Source organism: Cherax quadricarinatus, chromosome 4 (genome assembly GCF_038502225.1).
Source record: "Cherax quadricarinatus isolate ZL_2023a chromosome 4, ASM3850222v1, whole genome shotgun sequence".
NCBI classification, from domain to species: domain Eukaryota; kingdom Metazoa; phylum Arthropoda; class Malacostraca; order Decapoda; family Parastacidae; genus Cherax; species Cherax quadricarinatus.
Window position 1 is genome coordinate 15,726,196 of NC_091295.1, and position 16,553 is coordinate 15,742,748.

Consider the following 16,553-nt stretch of genomic DNA (forward strand, 5'->3'; position numbering starts at 1 on the left):
GGGTGAAGTTCATCCATAAATGTTTGCACTTCAGTCCACTTTGCACAGATGTCCTTAACCTTTGAATAAGGCACCTTCCTCCATCTCTCTTCCTCCTCCTCTGCAGCAATTTCCTGAGCTGTGATCTCTTGCTGTTGCAGATGAAGCTCTTGCAGCTCTTCAGTGGTTAGCTCTTCCCTGTGGTCCTCCACCAACTCTTCCACATCCTTGCCACTCATCTCCAACCCAAGGGACTTCCCCAATGCCACAATAGATTCCACAACTGGCATAGGCTCCTTAGGGTCAGCCCCAAACCCTTCAAAATCCCTCTCTTGATTTCCTTCTTGAATTTGACTGTGTTCCTCGCTTTCTTTACCAAAGAGCTTGCACTAGCTTTCCTTGGGCCCATGGTGACTTATTTAGCAGTTGCAAGCACAAAAAACAATGGATTATTATGAAATGTATTGTATGAACCCGCAGGGTGATGGTCACGTGCTGGTAAACAATGGCACACTGAGTGTGAATGGTGTGGGAGACTGACTTTGTGTGTGCGGTGATGGGTGGATGGGTACCAGACGGTTGCCGAATCACGAGTCCAATCACGAACCGCGAGGCTAAATTTTGCCGAAAAAACTTGCCGAAAGTCGGATTTCACGAGAGTCAATGCCAACGAAACTCGGGGGTCCACTGTATCAGGATTCGGATGTGACACAGTGACTACTGCGCTGAGTGTAATACGTGTCGGTTCACTAGTGGCTCTCTCCGAGACAGAGACAGAAAGAGAGGCAGGCAGACAGACAGAAAAAGAGACAAGCAGACAGACAGAGACATGTTTATGTGTAAAGTGAAAACAAATAAAGGGAAGGCAGTGTACCCTCATGAAATGTCACCACTCTCATTAGTGGAGAGATAAGATAAGATGCCCCTCATCAAATGTTACCACTGTCATTAGTGGAGAGATAAGATAAGATGCCCCTCATCAAATGTCACCACTCTCATTAGTGGAGAGATAAGACAAGTGACACTCTCTTACACCATGCTTCAGTTATTATTATTATTATTACATGTATTATTATATTCTCCGTGTATCCTAAGTAATTTACACTATGTATAATTGTATTTATATGTACCTGTGAGATAGAGACAGAGACAGAGCCAGCTGGTCAGCCAGCCAGTCAACCGGTTGGCCAGCCAGCCAGCCGGCAAACCAAGTAGCCAGCCAGCCAGCCAGCCAGCTGGTCAGCCAGCCAGCCAACCCTGCTAGCCAGCCAGCCATGTTGTTTACACAAACTCACACTCCCTTCCCCACCAAAACATTGCTGGGACCTATAAATACTCTGTATATATTTCTAGGCAATAGTATGTGACTAAAACAGGTGAAAATATTCACCTGTCATTGTCTGTGCAGTTAGTGTGTAGTATACAACAAGTGTATATATCCAAAATATAGCTTATATTGGTCTCACAGGCCATAAAAGTTAGTTGAAAAAAATAAATGTTAAAAAATAAAAGAAAAACATAGGGAAAAAAGTAAATAAACTATTACCGCATGACCGGCAGCCAGCGGTAATAGTTTATATGGAGGAGCTTAGCTAGGCTCCTCCCACACCCACCAAAAAACAAAAGACTGTTGACAAGCACAATTCTCTAGTTACCACAACTCTCCCACACTTTTAATTCTACAAAAAGAAATACAACTTTATAAACTATTTATTTAAATTGTGTATTTGTGTGTCTACAGTATAACCTATTATACTGAGAAAAATAGGCTTGACCCAGCTGCCTCTCAGTCCATAAGAGTGATCTTCCCTTAGGGCCATTTAAGTTCTGTGTCCCCATCAATTCAATATAATTAGGTATTCCAGAGTAACTGCTACTTATAAATACATGTTGGGTCTATAGCCCCATAACACTGCATTAGTGTAGAAATGGTATAAATAATATCAATGCACCTGTGAAAGAATATTAGACTCACCAGTTGACGTGTATTGGATGCCTAGCATGATTTGTTTACTTTTGAACTTTGGTAAAAATCGAACATATCTGCTACTTTGAGCTCAATTTCAAGGTACTTTTCATTGTAAAACCAGTCAAAATCATCTCAATTTCTGTAATATGTCTTCCATTCTATAAAATGAGACCAGAAAAACTAGAATACAACAACAAATACCATACGAAAATACAGTGCAAAGTTGCTGTTTTAATCCAAAAACACGGTCAAAGTTTTTTTTTTCTCATTACACACTGTGTGCTGCAGGATTTTTTTTATACTGTGCACACTGACCACATAGACCCATTCGTTCATATGTAGGCCTACCAGCTTTCTCTCACTAGATTTGAGGGCGCTAGAATTTACGCGTACTAGTACGTCAAAAAACCCTGGTGCGTAAGCCGTACTAGTACGTCCAAAACCCTGAAAGGGTTGAAGAGTCACTTCACCTTCTGTGCTGCCTCACATTTCATACTTTTCCACATATTGTCTATAAAATTTGATTAAGTTTGGCATTGAAACAATAGCTCATCTGCTAATACAGGTTTTCATATTGCTGATGTCTCTCTTACTTATAAATATGGTATTAGTACAGGAAATGCCCTTAAACTGTACTGTATTACAAAGTTTTGGTTTAACTTACCTTGGGAGAATGCTTGTTTGATGTACCCACTCTCTGATAATGTTCCATACATGGATACTGACCCAAAGAACCAGCCTTCCCAGGGCCTCCTTGAGTGGAAATTATACTGCGAAGCTTCTGGATCTCACTAAAAATAGAGTTCAATATTTATTGACTTTACAGTGCATTCAGTGTGTTATTAATTTGCTGAAAGTTTGACAATACATACTAATAAAGAGTAAGAAAGGAAAGTAGTACAATATGTGGAAAAGTAGTATGATGAAGTACATGAAACAGTTAATCTCATAATAAACAGCTTATATTCCTGAAAATCCATGTGCAGCTTAAAATAGCATGTTAGGGAAAAGCACGTTGGAAAAACAATTATGTTCCACATAACTCCAGATTTTCGAAGCAACTTTTTAAATATTATACTAGGTAAAAACTACTACAATATGATTTCAATGATAAAAAAATGCATGCACCAGTAAAGGAAATGTATAAGCACACATAATTATTCCACATAAATTTATTCATGGGCAGCATTTCTGAAGGAATGAAATCGATTAACCTTTTCATTGCCTTGTCCGTAGATCTACATTATTGACACCAGAGTTGCTTACACAGATCAACATTTTGAGCTCAGCTCCCTTAAATCTGTGAGCAGTAAATTTTAGCTTATATATGAGATCTGTGCGGTGAGTGCACAGTATTACAGTGTAAAAAAAACCCTACCCCACATGGTGCATTATGGGTAAAGCAAAAATTTGACCTTGTGTTTAGTTTAAAACAGCAACTTTGAGGTGCTTTCTAAAATGGTTTTAGAAGTAAGTAAGTTTATTCAGGTATACACAAATACAGTTACAAAGATTATCATACATAGCAGCATATGTGCAGAGAACCTGGAATAACCCAAAAAAGTCAGACAGAGTGACTTATTTCCATTGGGGTCCTTTTACCTTATTATTATAATATAAAGGTTATAATATCTTATTATTCTATAATGGAGATAACATCTTATCATCATACTAAAAAGACTATCTACTACACGAGGGTCATTAAGACTATCTACAATACATGAGTCATTACTAGGAATAAGGTAAAATTACACGTGCATTAGCTAAAAAAAAAAAATAAAAAATCATTCCCCTCCCTTTCTGTAGCTACATTCATCAGACAACTTTTGGCTCTCCTCTTGAACTGGTTCATGCTATGACTGGCTTTGACATGTGCGGGCAGTCTGTTTTTATGATTTTATTGGCTGTTTCTTGGTATCATTTGATATAATGAAGATCTACTACTGAAACTGAGATAATTTTGATTGATTTCATGGCAGGAAATACATAGTTTGAAATTAGGCTCAGAACAGCAGAAATATTTTATTTTTTTACAATTTTGTTGAGGACCTGTAAGGCCTTACCCCCACACCCTGGTCTGTTTTATGGGTTTTTACTAGGTCTGATTCAATTATCGGGATGCTGTAAACCATGGCCAATCATCCAATATCGAGAGCAAGTGTAGGTATAGGAGAGGCCTAAGGGCATGACTAATGAACAGAGGAAATGGTTCTCTGATACCTGGAATGTCTAGTATTTATTTTGGAATCTGTCTTTAAATTGGATTTTTTTTAATTTTGTGTAAAACTAGCCAAATTGCCTACTGTGCACTTTACAAGGTAGTTCTGATAGGCAAATGGGCAATTTCTTGCACTCAGTCAATAGAATGAAAACCATACTAGCTAAATAGCTGAAACTTTGGTCAAACTGGGTAATGGAATTGGCATAAAAGAAGACTCGAAGTGAATAAAATCACCAATGTGTAAATTGCATCCAAGCTGCTAACTTTGTACCTGTGTAATTTCATAAGTTTTCTCTCAAATTTTGTACTTAAAGTGTCAGTACCTTCAGAAAAAGATTTTCTACCATTTCAGTTTTTTTTTTTAACCCGTAAACGGTCCAAACGTATATATACGTTCACTACCGTACTGCTGTTTTTTAATAGGAAAAATTGTTGTTTTTTAATAGGAAAAAAGAGCATATGGTACCCAAGCATCCCCAATTATTTTAATATGGTGCACAGTGAGTGATCACACCCATTCTCACATGTCTAGGCAACTCAGGCTTATCGTGGCAATGTTAAATGTAGGACACATAAAACGTATACATACGTTTGGGGCACTAGCGGTAAAAACGTATATACAGTGGAACCTCAAAAATCGAACTTAATCCGTTCCAGGAGCTAGTTCTAAATTCGAAAAGTCTGAAATTTGAAGCAACATTTCCCATAAGAAATAATGGAAATACAATTAATCCGTTCCAGAAGCCCAAAAATATTCACAAAAAATACATTTTATAGAGATTAATTACAGTTTTACATACAACAAATACTATAGTTTTTAATTATGTATAGTAATACATATAAAATAACATTTTTACTTACCTTTATTGAAGATTGGTGATGGCATCTGGAAGATAGGGAGGAGGAGAGAGGGAGTTGGGGTTAGTGTTTGGAAGGAGAATCCCCCTCCATGAGGACTTCACGTAAAGCCCTCTCTGGGGTTACTTCCCTTCTCTGTCTTTTAATGCCACTAGGACCAGCTTGAGAGTCACTGGACCCCTGTCTCACAAAATAACTGTCCACAGTCCTCTGTTTCTGGCACCTCTAACATTTCCCTAAAATGGGACATGGTTCTGTCACTGAACTTGTTGCAAAGATGGCTTGTTTCAGCTTGCTCAGGGTGGTACTTCTGCACAAACATTTGGACATCATTCCACATGGCACAAATCTCCTTAATCTTTGAAGAAGGCACCTCATCCACTCCCTCTTCCTCCTCCTCTGAAGCAAGTTCCTCAGCTGTGGTCTGATACTGCTCCAGATGAAGCTCTTGCAGCTCTTCAATGGTTAGCTCTTCCCTGTGGTCCTCCACCAACTCTCACACCACTCTCATACTTCTGTATTATTTCCTTCTTCATATCTATGGTGTTTCTCACTTTCTTTACCACAGGGGTACCACTAGCAAGTTTCTTTGGGCCCATGGCAGCTTATTTCACAGTCCCACAAGCACTAAACACAACAAAATAATCGTAACAGGTGTGAATGAGAGCGCAGGTTAGTGTTCATTCAAGCATAAACAAAGCTAGACTGCTCACGGCGCCTGCGCGGGGACGCGGACAGAGCGGGCCAGCGGACAGGTCCCATACCCGGCGGTCCGAAATTAGAGGCGCGTTCGATAATTGGGATACAGTTTGTCCGAAAAAATGGTCTTATTTTCGAAATGTTCGATATTTGATACGTTCGATTTTTGAGATTCCACTGTATACGTTTGGACCGTTTACGGGTTAGTGCCAACACTGTGAGCACTTTTAATTTTGAGGCTTCCTACAACGAAAAGGTTAACTGAAATCATTATATTGTCATACAAAGGAACAGAGTAGCACTGCAGCAGGTCTAATGGCCATGCTAAGGTAGTCTTGCCTATACATGTAATTACACATTCCACTCACCTAAAATTACTGCAAAACCAGCATTTAATTCCTATATAAGAACATTAACCCTTTGACTGTCGAAACCGCAAATCCTGAGGTGTCTTCTGGTGTCGAAAAATTTTTTGAAAAAGAGAAAAAAAATTCACATGAAATGATAAAGAATCTTTTCCCGATGGTAATGACACCAAAAGTACAAAATTTGATGGAAAACTTATGGAATTACGCTCTCGCGAAGTTAGTGACCTCGGCGATATTTATGAATTGGCGATTTTGCCCACTTTGAGCACTATTTTTGGCTAATTCCATTGTTCCAGTTGACCAAACTCATAACTATTTCTTTAGAACTCCATTTATTATATCGACCAAGTACAAGAAACTGCCCATTTACCAATTTCAACTACCCAATAAAGTGGTCAGAAATTGGCTATTTGGCCAATTTCACGAAAATTAAAAATATGACAATTTCAAAAGAGGATCCAGAATGAATAATGCAGACATTCCTGGCTCTAAAATAATATTTTCTTTGTTCATCAGTCATGTCTCCAGGCCCCTCTGATATTACTCTTGCTTTCTATTTTGAATTTTTATTGAAAAAAAAAAAAATAGAAGATTTACTGTTATGCAGACTACTGCAATACATATATTGTAATAATTGTACAAATAATGTCAACCCATTCATGACTGCATATTAGAATGGCTAGTTGGACATTTATTGGACAATGGCATCATTTGTTTACTTTTGAACATCGGCAAAAAATCAAACATTTCCCCTATTTGAGCTCCATTTCCAGGTTCTTTTTATAGTAAAACCAATCAAAATCACCTCTATTTCTATAATATGTCTTCCATTCTATGAAATGAGACCAGGAAAAGAAGTATACAACCATAAATACTATACGAAAATAGACCACAAATTCGGCATTTTAATTAAAAAAAAAAAAAAAAAAAAAATAAAAAAAAAAAAAAAAAAAAACACGGTCGGAGTTTTTTTTTTCTCATTATGCACTGCGTGCTCCAGGATTTTTTTTATATGGTGCACACTGACCACACAGACCCATTCTCTCACATGTGGGCCTACCAGCTTTCTCCTGCTTGATTTGAAGCCGCTAGAATTTATGAGTACATATATGTATACATAAGACAAACAGGGTACCTCGTAAGACGTATATATATGACTGAAACAGTCTAAGGGTTAAGGAAATGTGTGCAAAGTGGGTTGAACTGCAAACCTTTACTGACACAGCTACTGCAAGCTGTGTTGGCAACCTGTACAATGACAATGTTATGGCCCATTTTAGGAAAGTCTTAAAGGAACGGGAGGTACAGACCTTTATGGACAGATTTGTTGTGCGACAGAGGTCCAGTGACTCTCAAGCTGGTCCTAATGGCATTAAAAGAAGAGGAGAAGTAACCCCGGAAAAGGACTTGCTACCTCAAGTTCTAATGGAAGGAGATTCCCCTTCTAAACACTAAGACCATCCACACACTCCCCTCTTCCCATCCCATCAATCATCACCAGATCTTCAAGAAAGGTAAGTGTCATGTATTGTACATCTCTTCTTCAGTTTGTGTGTATTAAAATTAATATTTCATGTGGTAAAAAATTTTTTTTTTCATACTCTGGGGTGTCTTGCACGGATTAATTTGATTTCCATTATTTCTTATGGGGAAAATTAATTTGCCTAACGATAATTTCGCCTAACATTGAGCTCTCAGGAATGGATTAATATCATTAGGCGAGGGTCCACTGTATAAGACAAAGTAAATATTCTACAGCTATAAAATAGCACCTGAGTTATTTTAACAAATTTAAAAATTTGAGCTAAGGTAGTTCTTTAAAGCTAAAATAAAGGAGACAATACAGGTCTCCCTCAACATTCGCGTTTTCAACTTTCACGGGCTTCACACATTCGTGAATTCCCAACAGCCAAATTCCCAGCTGCCAAATCATATTTAAGTTTACCACCACGAGTCCTTACTACCCTTCCTCCGACCCCTGCAACTGGCAGCCAGCCCTCCCACCACTGTGTGGTGAGTGTTTTGTTTGTTCATTATTTGCTATTTATTGAACTACAGTATAAATAATGTCAACCCATTTATGACTGCATATTGGAATGGCTATTCGGACAGGTATTGGAAGGTGACATCATGTGTTTACTCTTGAACACAGCAAAGAATCAAACATTTCTGCTACTGCTAATAATAATAATAATAATAATAATAATAATAATAATATTATAATAATAATAATAATAATAATAATAATAATAATAATAAATACGATAGAATTGAAGAAGGAAATTGTACAAAAATACGAGGGTTGAAGCAGTGGTGGAGGAAGTGGTTGACGCATCGTAAGTGTGGCTTTGTTTATGCTGGAGTGAGTATTAGTCTCCGTGCTCTTCCAAACATTTCACAATAATTCATTGTATTTGGTGCTTGTAGATTGAGTGTGACTGAGTGGTTGAGGCAGTGGTAGAGGCAGTGGGTGAGGCAGCAGTTGAGGCAGTGGTAGAGGCAGTGGTAGAGGCAGTGGTAGAGGCAGTGGTAGAGGCAGTGGTAGAGGCAGTGATAGAGGCAGTGGGTGAGGCAGTGGGTGAGGCAGTGGGTGAGGCAGTGGGTGAGGCAGTGGGTGAGGCAGTGGTAGAGGCAGTGGTAGAGGCAGTGGTAGAGGCAGTGGGTGAGGCAGTGGTAGAGGCAGTGGTAGAGGCAGTGGTAGAGGCAGTGATAGAGGCAGTGGGTGAGGCAGTGGTAGAGGCAGTGGGTGAGGCAGTGGGTGAGGCAGTGGGTGAGGCAGTGGTAGAGGCAGTGGTAGAGGCAGTGGTAGAGGCAGTGGGTGAGGCAGTGGTAGAGGCAGTGGTAGAGGCAGTGGGTGAGACAGTGGGTGAGACAGTGGTAGAGGCAGTGATAGAGGCAGTGGGTGAGGCAGTGGTAGAGGCAGTGGTAGAGGCAGTGGGTGAGACAGTGGTAGAGGCAGTGGTAGAGGCAGTGGGTGAGACAGTGGGTGAGACAGTGATAGAGGCAGTGATATTTACTAACATATATGTTATAAATAATAATAGTACATTATGAATAACATTTATTATTATTATTATTATTATTATAAGTTATTAATATTAACATGTACTATTATTATTTATAACATATATGTTAGTAAATACCACTGCCTCTATCACTGCCTCTACCACTGCCTCACCCACTGCCTCTATCACTGCCTCTATCACTGCCTCTACCACTGCCTCACCCACTGCCTCTATCACTGCCTCTACCACTGCCTCTACCACTGCCTCACCCACTGCCTCTACCACTGCCTCTATAACTGCCTCTACCACTGCCTCTACCACTGCCTCTACCACTGCCTCTATAACTGCCTCTACCACTGCCTCTACAACTGCCTCTACAACTGCCTCTACCACTGCCTCTACCACTGCCTCTATAACTGCCTCTACCACTGCCTCTACCACTGCCTCACCCACTGCCTCACCCACTGCCTCTACCACTGCCTCTATAACTGCCTCTACCACTGCCTCTACCACTGCCTCTACCACTGCCTCACTGCCTCTACCACTGCCTCTACCACTGCCTCTACCACTGCCTCTACAACTGCCTCTACAACTGCCTCTACCACTGCCTCTACCACTGCCTCTATAACTGCCTCTACCACTGCCTCTACCACTGCCTCTATAACTGCCTCTACAACTGCCTCTACAACTGCCTCTACCACTGCCTCTACCACTGCCTCTACAACTGCCTCTACCACTGCCTCTACCACTGCCTCTACCACTGCCTCTACCACTGCCTCTACAACTGCCTCTACAACTGCCTCTACAACTGCCTCTACAACTGCCTCTACCACTGCCTCTATAACTGCCTCTACCACTGCCTCTACCACTGCCTCTACCACTGCCTCTACCACTGCCTCTACAACTGCCTCTACAACTGCCTCTACAACTGCCTCTACAACTGCCTCTACAACTGCCTCTACAACTGCCTCTATAACTGCCTCTACCACTGCCTCTACCACTCAGTCACACTCAATCTACAAGCACCAAATACAATGAATTATTGTGAAATGTTTGGAAGAGCACGGAGACTAATACTCACTCCAGCATAAACAAAGTCACACTGACGATGCGTCAACCACTTCCTCCACCACTACTTCAGCCCTCGTATTTTTGTACAATTTCCTTCTTCAATTCTATCGTACTTACTATTATTATTATTATTGTTTTTATTATATTATTATTATTTTTACAATATTAGTATTATTTTTTTTTTATTATCACACTGGCCGATTCCCACCAAGGCAGGGTGGCCCGAAAAAGAAAACCTTTCACCATCATTCACTCCATCACTGTCTTGCCAGAAGGGTGCTTTACACTACAGTTTTTAAACTGCAACATTAACACCCCTCCTTCAGAGTGCAGGCACTGTACTTCCCATCTCCAGGACTCAAGTCCGGCCTGCCGGTTTCCCTGAACCCCTTCATAAATGTTACTTTGCTCACACTCCAACAGCACGTCAAGTATTAAAAACCATTTGTCTCCATTCACTCCTATCAAACACGCTCACGCATGCCTGCTGGAAGTCCAAGCCCCTCGCACACAAAACCTCCTTTACCCCCTCCCTCCAACCTTTCCTAGGCCGACCCCTACCCCGCCTTCCTTCCACTACAGACTGATACACTCTTGAAGTTATTCTGTTTCATTCCATTCTCTCCACATGTCCGAACCACCTCAACAACCCTTCCTCCGCCCTCTGGACAACAGTTTTGGTAATCCCGCACCTCCTCCTAACTTCCAAACTACGAATTCTCTGCATTATATTCACACCACACATTGCTCTCAGACATGACATCTCCACTGCCTCCAGCCTTCTCCTCGCTGCAACATTCATCACCCATGCTTCACACCCATATAAGAGCGTTGGTAAAACTATACTCTCATACATTCCCCTCTTTGCCTCCAAGGACAAAGTTCTTTGTCTCCACAGACTCCTAAGTGCACCACTCACCCTTTTCCCCTCATCAATTCTATGATTCACCTCATCTTTCATAGACCCATCCGCTGACATGTCAACTCCCAAATATCTGAATACATTCACCTCCTCCATACTCTCTCCCTCCAATCTGATATCCAATCTTTCATCACCTAATCTTTTTGTTATCCTCATAACCTTACTCTTTCCTGTATTCACTTTCAATTTTCTTCTTTTGCACACCCTACCAAATTCATCCACCAATCTCTGCAACTTCTCTTCAGAATCTCCCAAGAGCACAGTATCATCAGCAAAGAGCAACTGTGACAACTCCCACTTTATGTGTGATTCTTTATCTTTTAACTCCACGCCTCTTGCCAAGACCCTCGCATTTACTTCTCTTACAACTCCATCTATAAATATATTAAACAACCACGGTGACATCACACATCCTTGTCTAAGGCCTACTTTTACTGGGAAATAATTTCCCTCTTTCCTACATACTCTAACTTGAGCCTCACTATCCTCGTAAAAACTCTTCACTGCTTTCAGTAACCTACCTCCTACACCATACACCTGCAACATCTGCCACATTGCCCCCCTATCCACCCTGTCATACGCCTTTTCCAAATCCATAAATGCCACAAAGACCTCTTTAGCCTTATCTAGTATTATTATTTTTATTATATTATTATTATTATTATCATCATTATTATTAATATTATTATTATTATTATTAGCAGTAGCAGAAATGCTTGATTCTTTGCTGTGTTCAAGAGTAAACACATGATGTCACCTTCCAATACCTGTCTGAATAGCCATTCCAATATGCAGTCATAAATGGGTTGACATTATTTATACTGTAGTTTAATAGCAAATAATGAACAAACAAAACACTCACCACACAGTGGTGGGAGGGCTGGCTGCCAGTTGTGGGGGGTCAGAGGGAGGGTAGTAGGGACTTGCAGTGGTGGAGTCAGTGGTATTTAATAACATACATGTTGTTAAGGCATAACATGTATGTATTTAGTACAATTTACGACGTTTTCATGTATTTTATGATTGTTCATGATTCAACAAGTTAAGGAAGCAGCATTGTATTATATTTCCCTACAATATATTGGGGCACCAAACATTCACGGTTTTTCAACATTCGCGAGGCTCTTGATCCCCTAACCCTCGTGAATGTTGAGGGAGACCTGTATAAAAGGGACTAAAAAAAAATTTGTGGTGAACAAATAAAGTGGTAATCAAATAAATGAGCTAGGGAATATAATGGCAAAATAGTGAACTTATTACGCTTTAGAACCTGAGAATAGCACCCTGATTATTTTAACAATTGTGAATATATGAACTAAGGTTGTTATGTAAAGCTAAAATAAAGCTAAAATAAAGGAGAAAATATATAGGGACTAAATGAAATAATGGTAAACAAAGTTAAATTGGCAGATAATAACTAAGATTTGATATTGATTTGGGAGTAAGATCTGATTTGTTATATATAATAAGTTGAGCAATTTATTGTACTATAAAAAGTAAAAAATAATATGAAGTAGTTGGTAGTAGCAGCAAAAGATAGTTTTGGGCCTTGAACAATAATGTAATTGAAATATACACTAATTGCACACGCAATATAGTCACTAAGATATGAAAGTAATCTGAGAGTAGGAATTGCCTTATAGCATAAAGTTTGAGCAATTAATATCACTATAGGAATATTATTTGAGGTAGTTGGTACTAGCTAGTGAGGGATGGTTCAAGGTATTGCACAGTAGTGTAGTAGGAACATACACTAGTTTGTTATTTGTAGTTTGGGAGAAAAGGGAAAATTAGGTATGATTATAAGAGGAGAATTTTAACAGTGCTTAAGTAGGAAAGAAAAAGGTAATACAGATATTATTAAAGAGTAAGTATCCGGTTAACAAAAAATAAATTGTGAATTGGGAATCTGGGAAGATAACACAAATTGGGTCACACAAAGTAGTGTGTGGGACACCTGGGATAATGATAATGGGATAAGGATAGTGAGGAAGCTTGCCAAAGAATAGTGTGGGATAAACAAGAAATGTTTTTCTCAAAAAGGCTACTTATTAGGGCCAAAACTGTAACACTTAGCTGATAACTCATTAGGCATACAGGAAACAACCTCCTGAAGGGAGGATCCTTGATGCTGATGAGGGGTTCTTGATTTAGGGAATTGGGACTGTGCTCCAATTCCTTGAACTAACCCTTTGACTGTTTTGGTCGTATATATACGTCTTACGAGCAAGTGTTTTGGACGTATAAAAAAAATTCTAGCGGCTTCAAATCAAGCAAGAGAAAGCTGGTAGGCCCACATGTGAGAGAATGGGTCTGTGTGGTCAGTGTGCACCATATAAAAAAAATCCTGGAGCACACAGTGCATAATGAGAAAAAAAAACTGACCGTTTTTTTTTTTTGTAATAAAACGCCGACTTTGAGGTGTATTTTCGTATATATTTATAGTTGTATTCTCATTTTCATGGTCTCACGTGATAAAATGGAAAACACATTACAGAAATAGAGATGATTTTGATTAGTTTCACAATGAAAACAACCTTGAAATTGAGCTCAAAGTAATGGAAATGTTTGATTTTTACCAATGTTCAAGAGTAAACAAATCACATCACATGTCCAATACACGTCAACTGGGGAGTCAAATATTCTTTCACTAGTGCACTGATATTATTTATACCATTTTTACAATAATGCAGTAGTCTGCATAACAGTAAATCTTCTGTTTTTTGTATGAATAAAAAATCAAAATAGAAAGCAATAGTAATACAAGAGGGGCCTAGAGATGTGACTAATGAACAGAGGATATGTTATTTTAGTGCCAAGGATGTCTACATTGTTTATTCTGGACCCTATTTTGAAATTGGCATCTTTTTTAATTTGCATGAAATTGGCCAATTTGCCAATTTCTGACCACTTTATTGGGTAGTTCAAATTGGTAAATGGGCAGTTTCTTGTACTCAATTGATAGAAAAAATGGAGTTATAAAGAAATAGCTATGAGTTTGGTCAACTGGAACAATGGAATTGATCAAAAGATAGGGCTCAAACTCGGCGAAATCGCCGATGCTTATATGTCACTGACCGCTAACTTCGTGGGACCGTAATTCCGTGAGTTTTCGACCAAATTTCGTACTTTTGGTGTCATTACCATCATTTCATAAATATTTTTTTTTTCCAAAAATTTTGTTACATACAATGACAGTTTCAGAAGGGGGCTTGCGACAGTCAAAGGGTTAAGCCTGAATATCTTCTATCCCCTATCCTCCCAGATGCTGTATAATCCCTCCAGGTTTAGCAATTCCCCATAATAATGATAATAAAAGGAAACAAGCTTCTTGTTGACCACAAAACCATTAGAAAATAACTACCCTCTGTTTTCTCTGTTTAACAATGTTCTCCCTAGCCAAGGGCAGGGTTGTGTCCACAGAGTCAGCCATCAAGTTACTAGCCAAACTATAAACTGCTTAACCTGAAAGACTATGCAACGTGCACATCATCTATGGTGCCATGTCACTGTATTACAGAATTACGTAGAATTTGAATTTGGTAAGATGGCTATAATACAAAAGAATGACTACTACAGCCCACACAACAGTATACACTCAAGATCTAGAGCCTTTCAGCAAGCCAATATTGGAGGCAGATAAAAGAAATAAGGAAACTGTATTTATTAGGAACCTGGAGGCTATGCTATGGTAATGCAACAAACCATTAAGTGGCATTAGTGTGAGTATAGCCATTACAAAAACAATTTGGAGGTGAATTTAAAGCAAGATATGAACAAGTGGCATTACAATGTGAGAACACCTGGAAACAAAACTTGCAAGTGATAACTTTGTCAAAATTATTTAATCCATATGAATACTTACACCTCCAGATCCTGGTTTCGGCTCTTTACTGCTGAATATTTCTTGTTCAACTCTTGCACATGACTAACAGTTAATGAATACTGCTTTTCAAGTGCTTTGTATTTCTCCAGCTGAAACAAATTCAGATATCCTTTGAACATGCGTACTATGAGGTAAAGAATTTTTTTTTTTTTTTCAACAAGTCGGCCATCTCCCACCGAGGCAGGGTGATCCAAAAAGAAAGAAAATCCCCAAAAAGAAAATACTTTCATCATCATTCAACACTTTCACCTCACTCACACATAATCACTGTTTTTGCAGAGGTGCTCAGAACACAACAGTTTAGAAGCATATATGTATAAAGATACACAACATATCCCTCCAAACTGCTACTATCCCGAAACCCCTCCTTTAGAGTGCAGGCATTGTACTTCCCATTTCCAGGACTCAAGTCCGACTATATAAAAATATATATAAATATATTTATATTTTGTGAAGAAAATACTAAACCAAAATAGATTACATAACTATCAGTGGCGTCGTAAGGGAGGGGGGCACCCCGGGTGACACCATAGAGCCTCTAAAAAAGGTGACACAAATGCCCAAAACAGTGCTGCAGCAACATAAGAGAAGAATCCTCCATTTCTATATAGCCTCTTATATGATTAGAGTACAAATAGGCCTATATAAGGAAAATCATTGATTGTAATGATATGACTGATGATTTTGTAGGATTGAAGGCAAGAAAATTAAAGATCAGATTCACTGAGATGTTACCTGTATTCAAGATCAAATCGGATCTGTTGTTTGTACTCAAAGTGGTATTTGAGTTTATGTTTCCTCATTATTACTACAATTGTTTATTTTATCATTAATAAAGTTGAGAAGTATTCTCCTGTTCGGTTTATGGCCTTTAAACATTCTCATTGCTAAGCATTAGTCACTGTGCATGCAGTTATTATTATTATTATTATAATCAAAAAGAAGCGCTAAACCACAAGGATTTTACAGCGCTGAGGGAATGCAGTAGTGGTATAACTATACTTTACTCCCCCCATCACCCACCCCTGGATTTCACAGGGGTGACACCAAAGATGCCACCCTGGGTGACACCAAAGATGCCACCCTGGGTGACACCAAAGATGCCACCCTGGGTGACACCAAAGATGCCATCCTGGGTGACACCAAAGATGCCATCCTGGGTGACACCAAAGATGCCATCCTGGGTGACACCAAAGATGCCACCCTGGGTGACACCAAAGATGCCACCCTGGGTGACACCAAAGATGCCACCCTGGGTGACACCAAAGATGCCACCCTGGGTGACACCAAAGATGCCATCCTGGGTGACACCAAAGATGCCATCCTGGGTGACACCAAAGATGCCATCCTGGGTGACACCAAAGATGCCACCCTGGGTGACACCAAAGATGCCACCCTGGGTGACACCAAAGATGCCACCCTGGGTGACACCAAAGATGCCATCCTGGGTGACACCAAAGATGCCATCCTGGGTGACACCAAAGATGCCACCCTGGGTGACACCAAAGATGCCACCCTGGGTGACACCAAAGATGCCACCCTGGGTGACACCAAAGATGCCACCCTGGGTGACAC

At 39.7% G+C, this 16,553-nt stretch overlaps 1 protein-coding gene across 5 annotated transcripts in view; it reads right to left on the minus strand.

The window, feature by feature from the left end:
- LOC128684185 (probable E3 SUMO-protein ligase RNF212) overlaps positions 1-16,553 on the minus strand; it is a 122,127-nt gene that overhangs the window by 25,566 nt on the left and 80,008 nt on the right. For all 5 annotated transcript variants that reach the window (XM_070094745.1, XM_070094752.1, XM_070094741.1 and 2 more), the window contains 2 exons: positions 14,958-15,067; positions 2,613-2,739 (listed from right to left, as the gene is read on the minus strand). In XM_070094745.1, the coding sequence (XP_069950846.1) occupies positions 2,613-2,739; positions 14,958-15,067 (237 nt within the window). The remainder of the gene's footprint in view (positions 1-2,612; positions 2,740-14,957; positions 15,068-16,553) is intronic.